The sequence below is a fragment of the Suricata suricatta genome, chromosome 4, assembly GCF_006229205.1.
Source record: "Suricata suricatta isolate VVHF042 chromosome 4, meerkat_22Aug2017_6uvM2_HiC, whole genome shotgun sequence".
Classification (NCBI taxonomy): Eukaryota; Metazoa; Chordata; class Mammalia; order Carnivora; family Herpestidae; genus Suricata; species Suricata suricatta.
Window position 1 is genome coordinate 51,943,346 of NC_043703.1, and position 16,582 is coordinate 51,959,927.

General features: G+C 40.6%; 1 protein-coding gene across 5 annotated transcripts in view; it reads right to left on the reverse strand.

Annotated features, from left to right (window-relative positions):
* EPSTI1 (epithelial stromal interaction 1) overlaps positions 1-15,753 on the reverse strand; it is an 82,378-nt gene extending 66,625 nt beyond the window's left edge. For 2 of the 5 annotated variants that reach the window (XM_029936684.1, XM_029936683.1), the window contains exon 1: positions 15,427-15,749. In XM_029936684.1, coding sequence (XP_029792544.1) covers positions 15,427-15,605 — 179 coding nt within the window. In that variant the 5' untranslated portion in view covers positions 15,606-15,749. Of the gene's footprint in view, positions 1-15,426 lie in introns of all 5 variants that reach the window. The other 3 variants (XM_029936681.1, XM_029936682.1, XM_029936685.1) reach the window with 2 other exon arrangements.
* Positions 15,754-16,582: the final 829 nt, after the last annotated feature.

Genomic DNA, 16,582 nt, shown 5'->3' on the forward strand with positions numbered 1-16,582 from the left:
TGTGTAGCCTACAGGTACCCAGACACAGTGCAGGGCCATGAAAAGAGGGAAAGAATTATCCAACCCTAAATTCCGAGCCTTTGCATTGAAAGCCTTTTAACATAACCCCAGGCTCAAGGACAGAGGTCTCAGTAATAAATATTTCATGTTAGAGAATTCCTTAGCAACCTTCTTAGTAACATTTTCTTGGCTGAAATTGCCAAATCTGAAACATAACATTCAGAAGAAAGCATGGCAGGTAATTGGGCTTCTAGTCCTTTTACTCGCTATGGAAAGAGGAGCCTACTTCTAAGGATCTGCTTTTTAGTTTCTTTTATTATCATGTGGCAGAGCATAATGCCTTAGTAGATACAAATATTCGTCCCTTCTCTCCTCGCTTTTTCTCGACATGAATAACAAGTATAACTTATTCATGTTTTCAGCCAATTAATTTCCACCCACAGCAAGGGCCTCTGCTGTTGTAACCTGCATGTCATCCCTTTCAACAGCCTGATTCTCAAAGATGCTGATCTAGACAAGCCCAAGCTACCTATATTTAGTATTCCAGGCATTTCCCGATTAAGCAACATTCAAGCCACTGAAATAAATGTATATCTTTGAAAATGAGTTTCCTTAATTACCTCATTGAAATTTAATGAAATATCGCAATTTGTAAGATTATTTTCACTTTCCAACAGCACACATCCAGGAGACATACTAAGGGAGAACATATAAAGAATAACAGAAGACAAAGAGAAAATGTGTCTCTGTACCATTAAAAAAAGAAATATATAAAAGAAAAACATATTTAAGAGATGTTTTTCTTGCATGGTCTCTACTGAGCTACACAATTGCTTCTCTCATGTCCATTCCTGCATGATTTTTATAACGTCTCATCAATAAGCGCTCTATGAAAATGTTATGCTGAAGTTATGAAAAATATCTTGGCTGGCTAAAAGTATTACATAAATACATCCCCTGGTGTGTACAAACTGCAGCAGATGTAATTTAAATTTCTAATTAGGAACAACACTGGTTTGACTGAAAAAGAAACGTAGTCAGGACCAAAACTTCAGAAATAGAAGATGAAGTAACAAACAGATCTTTTCAAGCAGAATAGTAGATGTATAAAGTCTACCGTCCTACAAAAAAATTAGTTTGAGGTTTTCATAGTTTAAGAGAATCTTAACCTTGCATGAACTTGGAAAACAAAGATTTTTGGTTAATCAAAGGCACTGCATTTTCTTGCTATGGTTTCCATATTGGTTTTTGTTATTAAGACCTTCAAGATAGGTATCTGAAGCTTACTATTTTTAGCCAACACGAGTCAAAACTTGAGTCTTTCAGGTTCCCAAAAGTTTTCTTTTATAAACAGACCATATTCCCAAGAAAAACAAAAAAAATAAGAAGATTCGGCTGAGAAAATCATACTTAACCACTAAACCTGTTATACCAACCCCGATCCAGCATTCCACAACCCCAGTAAGAAAGGGCTCGTGAATTCTTCCATCTCAAAATCTGCAAAGCCCAAGACATTGTCTACCCATCCAAGAAGCTGATGTGAAGTTAGTTCTTGAACTCACAGCTCTGTTGGACAGTTCAATAGACACCCAGAGGATGGAACAGACACCCCGTGGGAAAAGATAAACAAGAGATCAGAGGTCATCAGTACCTTTGAGCATAGGATAACTTTATGGAAAGTCAAAAAGGTGTGTGTATACACACACACACACACACACACACACACACACACACACACACCCTCCATCCCAGTATTTCTATGTAGGCTCATGGCTTAGTGGGATATGGTAAATTTATGCAAATTAGAAAAAAGTACCTCTTCTTTCAGGTAAGAGCTAACCCTACCCTAGGGCACATGGTTTGGTATGTATTTCACCTCTAAATTATACTACCTTCGCCAGCCAAGTTTGTGCAGTTACCAACCTGCACAACCATACAGACCTGAAAGATGTCACATTTCATCACTTAAAACACATATACACACATAAATGATAAAGGCTTTGAGAAAAAGCAAGAAGGATTCCCTCTAAATATACAAAGAATAGATATGAAACATATTATTGAGACTAACCATCTCTAAGAGGCCAAAAACCAATGACGGGAGTGGAGATGGGGACCAATTGTTAGGTATACTTGCAAAATGTATAAAATTGAATTCATATTTTCAGAACATAGAGATGTCAGATCCGGGACTTGATTTGAACTTACTTGCAAACTACTTGCTTAACCTAAAAAGCTAACCTTGGCCTAACAGCCTATTACTGTTTCATAGATGCTGGCAAAAGCCGTGAGACTCCTGGGTCAGAGATAAAGACTGTATTACTCATAGCACAGCCAGTAGCAGGAGCATCAGCACATTTAGGTCTGTTCTCTCTGGCTCCAAGTCTTACGGGGGCAACATGACAGATGCTGCACACACAGAGCGTTCGCATCACAGTTGAAGAACACAGTTCAGGAATCCACCATTTTTACAGCAGCTAGTAAGAAAGCATGGTCTTTGTTCTGGGGAAAGCAAATCTCATCTCTCAAGATTCCCATCTATAGAACAACCCTGAGGAACAATCCAGATGAAAGAACAGTCTGGTGTACTGTCTTGGCATACCGGCAAGAACTACTAAGAGTGCAAGAGGCATAAGGAGGAGTGTCTTTTCTAACAAGAGAATATTAATCCTGAATATTCTAAACAGTAAGAATGGCTTAGTTGTGGCACCTGGGTGGCTCAGTCGGTTAAGTGTCCGACTTCGGCTCAGGTCATGATCTCATGGTTCGTGGGTTCGAGCCCCGCATCGGGCTCTGTGCAGACAGCTAGCTCAGAGCCTGGAGCCTTCTTCCGGTTCTGTGTCTCCCTCTCTCTCTGACCCTCCCCTGCTCACACTGTCTCTGTCTGTCTCTCAAAAATAAATAAAAAACATTAAAAAAAGAATGGCTTAGTGATAGGTCGCCTTGGTGGCTCAGTCAGTTAGGTGTCCGACTCTTGATCTGAGCTCAGGCCATGATCTCATGGTTCCTGAGTTTGAGCTCTGCACTGGGCTCTGTGCTGGCAGTGTGGAGCCTCCTTGGGATTCTCTCTCTCCCTCTCTCTTTGCCCCTCCCCTACTCGCTCGCTCTCTCTCTCTCTAAGTAAAGTAAACATTAAAAAATTGTAAAAACAAGATAAGGAAATTGGAATTTGCGTAAAAACCACTTATTTACAAACATGTACATTTTCTATTGTTATTATTATTATTAACAGACTAAGAGCTGATCTACGTATTATTTGGCAATGCCTACATGTCTTAAGCACTGCTCCTCAAGATTATCTATAACTTAAAGGAGAAAGCCATAAATGCAAGACATGAGGGATTTTTATCTAAGTCTCTGCATAAAGCATTTAAAACCAAAATTCATATTTTATTTCTGATTTTGAAAGACACATGTTTATAGAAGAAAATGCATAATATTTTTAAATATTTATAAGGCACTCATAGTCCCACCCCTCAGAGATCACCATTAGTCTTATTTGAGTGAATTTCAGTCCAATCTATATTCTGTACATATTACTACACCTTTGCAAATCATATCTTAAGTCCAATTTTAGGTCTTACCTTCACTTAAAAGTGGCTTTCCCAATTATTCATGTAACAGGCTTAATATTAAGTGGCTACATAGTATTTCACAGCATGCATGCATCGTAATGTAACTACTCAGCTACGGCAGGTATTTCAGTTGCTCACCGTTTTACACAATACTGCACCATGTACAAAGGATAAAAATAAAGTCTTGCATAGAATATTATCCAGAAATAAGCTCTAATAATCCTCCAAAGTCAATACAGAAATATGGACTGCATTTACATTTTTCTTCCTTAGATATCTCATTTGCATTTCCAAAATCCTTGAAACAGAATGATCAAATGATTAATTTCTATTCTTGTGTTTGAGTCTCCTCAATTCTTAAACTAGAAAAGATGCTGGCCCTACTGAACCATTTATTTTCACCTCCTCCTTATTAAATGGCATCTTTATATTATTCAGCATAACAAAGTACCCAATAAAAAGACTACAGTCTACAACCTTTTTTATAGGTAGGTGTGACCATGCTATTAAGTTTAGGAAACTAGAATGTAAGGGAAAGCTATTGAGAAAGATTTCTAGGAAAGCTCTTTTAAATGAAGACAGACAAGAAAAACTTTTCTGTTGCTTTCTCCTTCCTGGAAGGCTGAAGTGGTAGCTGGTGCTCAAGCAGCCCTCTCGGTCAATGAGGCAATGTGAATATGGAAGACATGTATCAGAAATGGCAGAGCTGGGGTGCCTGGGGTGGCTCAGTCTGTTAAGTGTCCGACTCTTGACTTCAGCTCAGGTCATGATCTCATGGTTCTTGAGTTTGAGTAGCACATCAGGGCAGAGCCCATCTGGGATTCTGTCTCCCTCTCTCTTGCCCCTCCCCCACTTCCTTTCTATATCTCTATCAAAATAAATTAAAAGAAGTTGGAAGAAGAAGGAGGAGGAGGAGGAGGAGGAGAAGAAATGGCAGAACAGAGGGGCGCCTGAGTAGCTCAGTCAATTAAGAATTAAGTGTCCAATTCTTGATTTTGGCTTAGGTCATGATCTCACAGTTCATGAGTTCGAGCCCTGCACTGGGCTCTGCAGTGACATCCGCAGTACAGGCCTGCTTGGGATTCTCTCTTCCTCTCTCTCTCTCTCTGCCCCTCCCCTGCGTATGTGTGCACACACGTGCTCTCTCTCTCTCCCTCAAAATAGATAAATAAGCATTTTTTTAAATGGCAGAACAGAAAGACAGAAGCAATCTGGTGCCCCGAGTCTGTAAAACCTCCACATCAGTGGTAATCTATTGCCAAACTGCCTGGCTCTAAACCCTAATTCTGTTACTTTCTAACTACAGCTTTAGGCAAGTTACTAAGTTTTTCTATTTTTTCACCTGTGAAATGGGGATAACCATTAACTACTTCTTAGTAGCACATAAAGTGCTTAGATCAATGCTAGAAAATATAGGTTCTATTATGGTTTCCTGTTATTTATACCACATCACCTCTAGGCTAGCTACCTTTAGACTTATCTCATAGGTGAAAACACATAGACAAAGCCATCTCTACTTAAGACACCTAATTGGAGATATTGTAGTATATGTAATTATAATGTAATTATAATAATTGCATATGAGATATGTATAATATGACACCTCTTTTACCATATGTAATAAAACCTAGCCCCGAATCACATTCTGTGACTCAATGTCTTTGCTCCATCTGCTTCAACAATGTATGTGATTTAGTTTTTCTGTCTTTTTACATCCTGGTTCTGGCATTTGCTTCTCACATCTATATCATAGTTTCTGATTCTTTCCTTTGATCCACGTCTTAGGAGTAATAAGAACCACTGCATGAAACAAAGTGGTGCTGGTCAATATCTCATTAAAGATTAGCAAAGAGTCTTCTGTAAAAGACAGCATTGTTCTGAGCCCAGGTTTTTGCTGAAATTATTTATTGAGATATGATACTTTTAAGTAAACTGCATAAATCTTAAGTATATAGCTCTGTGACAAACTTTCTTTTCATTTATCCAGATTCCAAAAGAATAAAGGAAAAAAGAGAGAAGCATAAAAAATCTTTAGAATATTATCTGAAATTACTGTTTCCCCAATTTTTTATCTTAAATTTAAGCCTATAAGCAAAATTAAAATATTAGTAAAATGAAAATCCATATACTATTTACCTATATTTATCAACTGCTCATGCTTGGCCATATTTCTTTCACTCCTTTATATTTATTTTTTCTGAACCATATGAAAAGTAAGCTGCCCAGTCATTAACACATAACCCTGAAAACTTCAACCTATGTCTCTCAAGAACAAAGATATTCCTGAGGCTCCTGAGTGGCTCAGTCAGTTAAGCATCTGACTTTGGCTCAGGTCATGATTTCACAGTTCATGGGTTCAAGCCCTGTGTCAGGATCTGTGCTGACAGCTCAGAGTCTGGAGCCTATTTTCAGATTCTGTGGCTCCCTCTCTCTCTGACCCTCCCCTGCTCACGCTGTCTCTCTCTCTCTCTCTCTCTCTCTCAAAAGTAAATAAAAACATTAAAAATTTTTAAAAGAACAAAGACATTCCCCTACTTACAAATTAAAAACTATCACAGCCCAAAAAATTTTTAATATTTAGTCTCTGTATTCAAATGTTTAAGTTGTTTCCAATTTTTAAAATATAATTTCCTACCCCCAACACATCCTGGATCTAATCATGGATTAGCCTGTTGTTTGATATGTCTCTATAACTCCTGTAATCCAGGACTGTTCGTTGACATTTTTCTTCCTTTCATGACTCACGATTCTGAAGAGTCCAGGTGTGATGGTTAATTTTGTGTGTCAGCTTGACCTGGCAACAGGATACCCCCGTGTCCAGCTAAACGTTCTTTCTGGGTGTGTCTATAAGGGGGTTTCTGAATCTAAGGTCTGAGTAATGCAAACGGCCCTTCCTCTTGTGGGGGGCCATCGCCCAGCCCCCTGAGGGCCTCACAGAACAAGGAAGGCAGAGGAAGGTGGAAACCAGTCTCGACTCGACTGCTGGGCTGAGACATCCATCTTCTGCCCTTGGTACTCCTGGTTCCAGGCCTTCACACTTAGCGGGGAATGTGCACCATGGCTCTCTTGCTTTAGAACTTCAATCCACACAGTGGCTTTCCGGGGTCTCCAACTTGCAGATGACAGATGGTGGGACTTCTCAGCCTTCAGAATTATGTAACCTAATACTTTATAACCTTATAATAAATATCTCTATATATAGGAAATAATTTATTTATATAAATATATACAACATATAAGCATATTACATAAATAATATATATTACATAAATGTAATCTATTCTGTTTTTCTACAGAACTCTAACATACCAGGTAAACTGTCTAATAGAATTTACAGAATGCCTCATAATCTGGATATGAAATATCGATGACTTCCTCATGATTAGATATTCAGTGGAAACATTTTGGGGAAGAGTACTACAGAAAAGATATTATCCAAGATTCCATTATTAGAACAAAGGTTATTTCCTTGCACAACTAAATAATAAACTAATGTGAGAACAGTATCTGCCTATAGGTTAGCTAGCAATCACATTTTAAAATAAAGAGTAGAGGGCACCTGGGTGGCTCAGTTGGTTAAGTGTCCAACTTCAGCTCAGGTCATGATCTCGTGGTTTGTGAGTTCGAGCCCCGTATCAGGCTCTGTGCTGACAGCTCAGAGCCCGGAGGTTCCTTTGGATTCTGTGTCTCCCTCTCTCTCTGCCCCTGCCTGTCTGTCTGTCTATCTCTCAAAAATAAAATATAAACAGTAAAATAAAGAGTAGAATGAAAACATACCCTATCCTGCCTGTCACCTTCTATTGGCAATAGAAATCAGAAGGCATAATGGCTCTAAAACCCTCTATTTGGCCTAAAGAGTCAAAAAGCACAGCCTACACATTAAAAATAAAGATGTCTTGGTGCACCTGGGCAGCTCGGTTGGTTAAGCATCCAACTTTGGCTCACAGTTCATGAGTTTGAGTCCCACGTTAGGCTCTGTGCTGACAGCTCAGAGGCTGGAGGCTGCTTTGGATTCTGTCTCTCTCTCTCTCTCTCTGCCCCTCCCCAGCTTATGCTAGGTCTCTCTGTCTCTCTCAAAAATAAACATGAAAAAGTAAATAAATAAATAAATAAATAAAGATGCCCTCACATCAAACTATTTGAAGTGTTTATTTCTAAGGATTAAAATGACAGGGAACTTTCACTTTCTATGTTATTTCTGTAATGTTTGAGTTTTTATAACAAGCAGATATAACTTTACTTTTACAATCGGAGGAAACATTCCAAAAAAATTTTAATGAGGAATATTTAAAACAAAGACTTCAAGCAGGGGCTCAGATTTGCTTACAAAACTAGGTAGCATAAGATTTCCACTCTCTCTGATGCGCTAGTAAAATATACACTGGGCTATACTAGCCCTTGAGTTTTAATGATGATAAACATCTTTAGTTTTTCTATAGGACTTAAACGGATTGCTTTTTAAGTGTTCATATTTGGGGCGGGGGATTATAAACATTACAGAACAAAGGAAGATGTCACTAGCTGATTCTCTGATACATAACAGACCTTTCAAAAGCAGTCTTCTCCCTTTGATGATTTTTTTCCTGTTAAGCTTTTGTTTCAGATTCAAATACACTCTGAATAGATGCAATTAACCTTAACAATATGTATAACCTTACAGCACTCTACTGACTTTGAATTAAGTAACCTTACTGTGTAATTGAACTAAGTTTCTTTTTTTCTCATTTCTGCTATGCTTCTACTGATTATTATAGGTATTATGTATTTTCAGGCTTTCATCGTCCTGTTGATTTATTATTTCACTGTTTCAGCTGTCAAAGACTTTTTGAGAAATGCTCACTCATTTTGGTATTGTATTTGAGCAAAAGTGATTGTACCCCAAGACTTGGCAGATTGCCAAATGCATTCCATACCAAGGAACGAAATCCAGTGCAGAAAAGTTGGAAATTCCTTCCAAACACAACCATAATTTCAATCCTCCTAGATAAATAAGAAGAGAAAGTGGATCTAAGCAAACCAAAATGTCTTTCCTTTCCATCCACTCCAGCAATCTCTTCTGCCACACACAGAACCATGCTTTTAACACTATTCAGGGAACCCACTAATGGGCCATGAAACCAATTTAATGGGTTTATTTTTTAACAAATGAGAGTAGAAAATGTCAGAGTGCATCACATAGAGGAAGGGCAAGAGCTGTTTTGTGAAAATTTTTTTCAGTTATCTATAAACTCCTATATACCTACACCTGTACCAGATGACGACGGTCAGATGCATGGCTTACACTAGCCTTTGGTCAGAAGTCTGAAAGATCACTGGAAGGCAGTGTGTTTAGCTTGCTCATAAACAGGGACAGTGAGAAAATTATTTTAAGGCGAGCCCACCAAGTAGCCATTTAAGAAAAGCAGCAGAGACAAGAAGATCCCCACAGAAACTTCATTCTTGCAAACTACTTCTCTGTCCAAATCATTTTAAAGTTGTAAATAAAGGTCACACTACTGTTTCTACAATGCCACTTTCCTTAGCCTATAGAATTTCTATTTCCTTGATGTGAAAATATGACAACTGAAGGAAACTTAGCTAGCTATATTCCTACTCCTTCTTCCAGCTCCATATCATGGTCAGGATCTAGACTTTGGTAGATAGTCTCAGGTTTGAGTGCTGCTTCTTTTGCTAAAAAAAAAAAAAAAAGCCATGAGACTCCAGGACATCATTTAATCTGTCAGGACTCAGTTACCTCAACTGTAAAGTGGCAAAGTGTTTACTGTGTCAAGAAAAAGGAATTATAGGACATGCATAGTACAAGGTCTAGCACATGGTCAAGAGTTCAAGACATAAGAGTTCTATCTATTGATTGTTATTTTGGTTTTATTCTCTCAGGTTGCCCACTTTGACTATTCTACGTCACAAGTAATTTACTTTAAGCTGCTACAGTATTGGAATGCCTTGCCATACTGCTCGTTTCAAAAATAAGTCAAATAGGCAGAGTTCCACTGATTAGCTTGCTAGTAGAATATAGTAATCATCGAGACACCTAACAAGCTCATTGAGCCATATAATTATCATTAAGAGTTAAACACTGTTGTTTTACAGACTTTCTGAATGCTTATGAGCCTCGCCTGAAGACTGAGTTACAGTCCTCTAATGAATAGCCGTCTATATTGAGCCGTCAAGAAGATTAGTCATCAGAATCAATCATATATTTTTCTCTTCCTATGTACTATTATTTCACACCACTAAAAGGGACTTTGTTATTATTCAGCTCTGCATCCCCAGGGAGGAGTAATAACCTGATGCTCATGCCATTTAAACATCTATAAGCAAAAGCTTACCTTCTCAGAGTCATATGAGGATTCAGAAGAGAAATTTGGGGCATTGCCACGAAGAAGAAATAGTGAAAGCAGTTCCTGTAAGTTTGTAAAAACCTGCACTTAATTTAAGACTATTCTATGTGGCTAGTTCAGATTCAAATGAGATGAGTTAAGAATATATGAAGTTTTTGATGATCTTAGACATAAGACATAATAAATCCATTATATCAGGATTCAGAATATATTCAGCAATTATTCAATAGTGATGTTCATAAAAATCGAACACTGTAACTTAATGACTATATTGTCATATATTCCACTCTATATCCCATACTATATTTATAAAATGCTTTATACTAATGCCTCACAGTGTCCTTCAAGGGAGAAAGAGAAAAATTGGGAATTAGCCATTAATAAGTGGTCTTACCAAGCCGTCCTTTATTCTCCCTTCACCATCCCTTGAGACATTGAGGGCAAAGGGAAAGAAAAGTATCAGTTACCAGGTTTATTTCCTTCCCTGCAGCACAGCAAACTGGGGAAAGTCCTGAAGTTTTGAGTAAGGAAATGAGAAAATGAGAGCCACAAAGGGAGGAAATAAGGAAAAGCAGTGAGTTTCCCTGGGATACCTACATAGCGCTTCAACAGCGTAGTGTCCAAGCTGTTAGTAATCAGGGCTGTGGTGTATCTGAGAGGCTGTGGCAGTCTGGGTCCTCCAATTAGAAGACATCAGGACAGGATTAGACATGCAAGAGGTTTCTGTGGGGAAGTGCTTATGAGGAATCACAGGGGAATGAGCAGGGGTAGGTAGGAAAAACCTCCCCAACATGAGCAGGTCTGGTATCTATGAAAGGAGAGAGGGGAGGTGGGGGGTTGAGTGCGAAGAGCCTCAGACTGCTATATAGTTCTGAGAAAATCTCGGATAGTTCAGTGGGGAGTCTTCTGGCAAAAGTTGCGCAGTAGAGAAGTCTCACGTAGGCCGGGATTAGGCTGGCATTAGTGCCCTGGAATGTTCAGGCACTGGCTGGGAAGGGTGCAGAGTAAGAATGCTCTCAGAAAGAAGGGTATAACATACAAAGGCTGGGCCGTCAGCTGACCATGCTCCCCACAGTAAGTTCTTGTGAAGGAGATCTGAACAGCACATTTCCCCGGCTGTCATAGAGGCTACATAAACTCCTATGGTATAGTAAAATATAAATACTTAGACTTTGTCCCTGGTTCCTGGGTTCCAGGAAAATCCTTGTGAGTCCAAGTGATAAGAGTGTTGATTATATGCTAATGAGATGATCCCAGAATGCTTCAGGGTAGGAGCGATTGGCCAGGAAAATCAACCATGTGATTAGAGGATGATTCAATCAACGGTGCCTGTGTAATGGGGCTGAAATAAAAATTCTTGAACAGGGACTGAGGAACTTCCAGAATGGTGAGCACGCCAAAGTGCTGAGAGGGTGGCCCACTCAAACGGGGTACGGAAGTTCTGTGCAACACCCCACCCTTCTGTCTTGCCCTTGCATTTCTTCCATTTGGCTGTTCTGGAGTTGCATCCTTTATGATAAAACTGTAATTGTTAAGTACAAGTGTTTCCATGATTTCTCTGATTTGTTCTCGAAAACTAGGGGAAGAGAGGTCATGGAAACCCCACATCTGTAGTCAGCCAGGAAGAAGTGTGGGTAGTGTGAGCACCGCATCTGTGGCTGGTGTCTGAAACAGGGGCAGTTTTGTGAAACTGAGCTCTCAACAGTGGGGTCTGCACCAAACCTGGGTAGTGTCAGAGCTGAACTGAACTGAAGCTGGTTGGTGTTGGAATCATGTATTTGATGTCAGAAGAAAGCCACACACCTCCTAACTAGCCTGTAGACTGCAGCTCAAACATCACTTCTTGGTAATGCTTCTCCTGCTCCCAAGATGAACTCAGACCCTGGCTTTCCTTTATAGTGCATATAGTGTCATTCCTATAATTATCTAATAACTGTCTATCCCATCAACTAGACTATACGCTACACAAGGGCTTGTCTCTTGTTGAGTAATTATTTGTTCCTGAATTTGTAATTAAGTATCCAGAGCTAGAGATCCTCTATTATAGGATTGTTGTGAGGACTGAGTTAATATACATAATGCACCTTCATATACTAAGCATTACATATGTTATTTTATTGCTCATCTTTAACTCTCTTCAGTTCTCAGTATAAAGTAGGTCACAAATATGTTAATTTATATGCAAATTCAGTTCACCTGATATTAAAGTAAATTGTATAGCAAAATTCCACATTATAGGTTCATTTTGAGAATATCTTTTTATTTACTTTAAATGCCATCAAGCTAAAGGACTATTTCCAGGTATGATTACAAGTGGCAAGTACCTGAATTAAGTGAACCCTGTGTTGCTATCATAAGCAAGAGCCTATTGCCCAGAATTGGGTAAAGTCAGGTGAAAATCTCCTTCTTTATATATTATATAAGATTAAACCCATGCTCTAATATTATATTTATCTAGAAATTATATAAGTGAGTATGAGATATTTACAAAAAAGCAAAATATTGGGGCACCTGTGTGGCTCACTCGGTTAAGCATCCAACTTCGGCTCAGGTCATGATCTCATGATTTGTGGGTTCAAGCCCCATGTCAGGCTCTGGGCTGACAGCTCAAAGCCTGGAGCCTGCTTTGGATTCTATGTCTCCCTCTCTCTCTCTCTGACCCTCTCCTGCTACTGCTCTGTCTTTCACTCTCTCCCTCTCAAAATAAATAAACATTAAAAACAAATTTTTTTATAAAAGCAAAATATTGAAAGAGACAGTGAAGGTAGAGTGTTACTTTGGATTCAAAGTACATAAAGCCTTTCTTCTCTTTAATCTGTGTAGATTGCTTATAATATATGAGGACAAGATAAAATCACCAACGGAAAAGAACTGGGACAGCAAACATGAATTAGCACTTATAATTATTTAAATCCAAATATAGAGTCACCTGGGTGGCTCAGTCGGTTAAGCATCCAACTATGGCTCAGGTCATGATCTTGTGGTTCGGGGGTTTGGGGCCCCATGTCGGGCTCTGTGCAGACAGCTCATAGCCTGGACCTGTCTTCAGATTCGATGTCTCCCTCTCTCTCTGTCCCTTCCCTGCTCGGGCTGTCTTTCTCTGCCTCTCAAAAATAAAATAAAATAAACACAAATATAGTCAAGAACACACCCTTGCCTTAGAGTCTATTGGAGGTTCTCATGAGTCATTTAAAATTTTAAGAGACTGCCTTAACTTCTCTATTTATGTGAAAGTAGATGTTTTAAGTCAGTGTGTTTTTACAAGGTTCAAATACTCCACTTCAGGGTGACAGCGCAGTACTTGATCAATCAACATCTGTTAAATGAATTCAAGGGTATCAGAACCCCACATTTACTGGACATTTCCTTTCTCCAGGCATGAAGTTATGTTTTATGCATACACACAAATAAAGGAACCCTCAGTGGTTGGTACTCTCTCATTTTAAGTAATGAGGAAACTGAGGCACAAAGTACTTAGGCACCTGGTTGAAGTCCAGAGAACAAGTAACGGCAGAATGAGAGCATGGGCCCGGGTGAGCCTGGCATCACAGCCCACGCTCCTACACTGGCACTTCCCTAATGAATTAATGGGAAAATGTACACAAGACAAGGTTAAATTGTGATCCTTTATCATATCAATAAGCTCATACTGAGAGTGAACAAATGAAGTGTATTAAGCACTCTGTCCTTCCTTTTTCTCTATTTCCCATCAGACCATCCCAAATGGTTATTTACCATTCGACCATTTTATTGGTTTTCCAGTGTCATTAAAGGATACAAGTGAGAATAAACATAGTAGTGACTAATGGAAATGTAAGAATTCAGAGTGGTCCAAACAGGATCTTAGCTATTAAACACCCAAAAGGGAATGACTCTCATAATGGTCTACTTCTTGCAAGCGGTTCTCAGTTAAAAAAAATAAATAAAAGAGCTCTGTGAACGCTAACTCTCCCGTGTACTCTCTAATGGTCTATTGGCAAATCTTAAAAATCACAAAACAGCGTGGCATGAGGTCTTCAGGTATTGAGGCCTGGACAATGAATTAGAAAACTGCCCCTTTCTGAACAATTTGGTCCAGCAAGATTCTGAGAACATTGACAATCAGGGAAAAAAAGAAGAAAAGAAACAACACCAACCAGATAGATGCAAATGCTAATATTTATGAGATGATATGAACTTGCAAATAAATGATTATATCTAACTAGATGCTCTTTAACAACAAAAAGGCATGTAAAGGGCATTCGTCATGAGACTGGAGGCCCATGACCTCCACTACATTAAATGCTATAGCTCACTGAGAAACTGAAATTAATGAACCTCTATTGTTGCAAGACATCTCTATTCTGCAAAGGTGAGAAATGCAGCCATCTCTAACTGCAATCGCCCAGGTCACCCACCCATCTAAGGGTAACCCTAAGCAGAATAATATTAAAAGGCCAGCACTTAGGAATTCTTTCAAAGTTAAGGGATGAAAGAAAAGTCATAAGGTTATATACTGTTCCTTAGCAACTGGTAGGTCTTTAGGGTGCCTAGAAGTTGATGGAAAGGCAGGAACTGAAAATGAAACCATTCAGAGGACTCCAGTTTACAGAGGCAGCACTTCAAGAGCCCTGTTTGTGTAGCCATAATATCCTGTTAAAGAAGCTCCTCCCTTTAGGAGGATAACAAATGTTTCCAGGGTAGACTCTGAACCAAAGACCAAGATAAAAGTTACCTACAGCAGGAAACCCTGCGGCCACTGCTGCCCTCACCTGGTCCCACTCCTCTGGTCCTAAGAGGTTTATCCGGGAATTCTGTTGAGATGCCAGCTAGCTCCCAGAGCCAGCATTTGGATCTTCTACCCCATATCACATTCCCTCTCCACCCTTACCCTGGCAGCTGATGTGGAGACAGACACCTCTCAAGGGCACCGGGTTTTTTTTTTCTAATTTTTTTTTTTACATTTATTTATTTTTGAGAGGTCGAGAGAGACAGAGCGTGAACAGGGAGGGGCAGAGAAGGAGACACAGAATTTAAAGCAGGCTCCAGGCTCTAAGCAAGCGGTCAGCACAGAGCCGGATGCAGGGCTCGAACCCACAAACCCTGAGTTCATGACATGAGCCCAAGTCGGCTAAGCCACCCAGGCGCCCCAGGGCACCGATTTTTTTAAAACAGGAAGGAAAAATATAATTCATACTAGTTAAAGAGTATGAGTTCTGGAGATACCTGGAAAGTTAGTAGGAAGCTCAGGCGATTTCTACACACGTCTTTTCAATCCTGTAGGCAGTCACGAGAATCAGGGAAGCAGTGTTCTCGAAAGGAACAGGAGCTCGGATATTTAGGAAAAAACCGCAGACTGGCACACTCAATGTATAATAATTCCTGAAAGCTTTTGTGTAGGAAGTGAGCCTGCATGCTCTCAGAAACCCTGTTGCTGGGCCCCCGTGGTTTCAAACTCCAATGATCAAGAAGGTGCCTGTGAGTTTGTTGGAGGTCCGGGCTCCCGCCCCCAAGCCAGGTTGTATACTTACGGCCGCGGGCCCGCGAGCCCCGGGCTCTCCCCCGAAGGGCTCTGGGGGGCCGCCTTCGAACCCGCTCCGACACCTTGCAGCTGGTCGGGCTCCCGGGGCCGTCCTGAGGGGTCCCGGGCCGGGCGGGGGGCAGAGGAGGCGCCGAGCCCGGAGCCCACCGCCCGAGTGCGGGTGAACATAGCTCTCGGTCCGCGGGTCCCCGGCCGCCGCTGCGGGAGGGACTAGGGCCGGGACGCCTCGGGAGTCTCGAGATTGCGATTCGGAAGGGCAGGGGCAGCGGTTTTAACAGCTTGAGTTTCGATTTCCCGCTCTTGGCGGCAGCCGCGCCCGCCGCGGAGGACTTCCCCATTCGTGCTCCGCTCGGGCGCCCTCTGACCTCGGCGCGGGTGACACCTGCCGCTGCGCTGCCCCGTCGGGACCCGACGGAGCTGGCTGCGCCCCTACCCGTGGCGCTTTACGGACTCACAACCACCTTCGAGGACAACAGAGAGAGCTGTAATCAACCACGGACACCTTGTGAGGAGGTAGCCACAAGGGGCCTAGAATCCTCAAAGATAATTTAGGGACAGTGTAACAGGTAACCCCTAAATTGAGGACTGCTGGAAATTTGAGACTCTGAACAATAGATTAACCTTCGGACGCCAGACATTAGGTGAATAAATACATCGACACGAAATTTTGCCTTTTATTAGTAATGACTGCTGTTTGGCTGTTGTGCTAATACTTTCAAGTTAAAGGAAATGTGAAGTGAAATCAGAAGTCAAAGAAAGCCCAAAAGAGGGGAAGCAAGCTCTTGTTATTTCACCGGTGCCGTGGTGGCAATAGCATTTGTTTACGTGTCTCCTTTGATGATACAGGTTATGGGAGGGAAGAGATTTCTCTCATTTTTGTATAGCCAGCATTATGACAGTCATGATCAACCCAATACACATCAGAATCATCTGGGAGCTCTTTAAAAATATGGATGCTGAGACTCACCCCACCCTCTCCCTCCCCAGCTCTACAAATACAGAGTCTTACAAGTCCAAATTTGGAGGGGAAAAAAAAATCCCCATTCCATAGATGAATCATTGCACAATGTCTTGCACAGACCAGGTATGGAATCAATACTTCTTGAATATTTGATCAATTACTTAGCAAGGCTGCCTGGAGAATT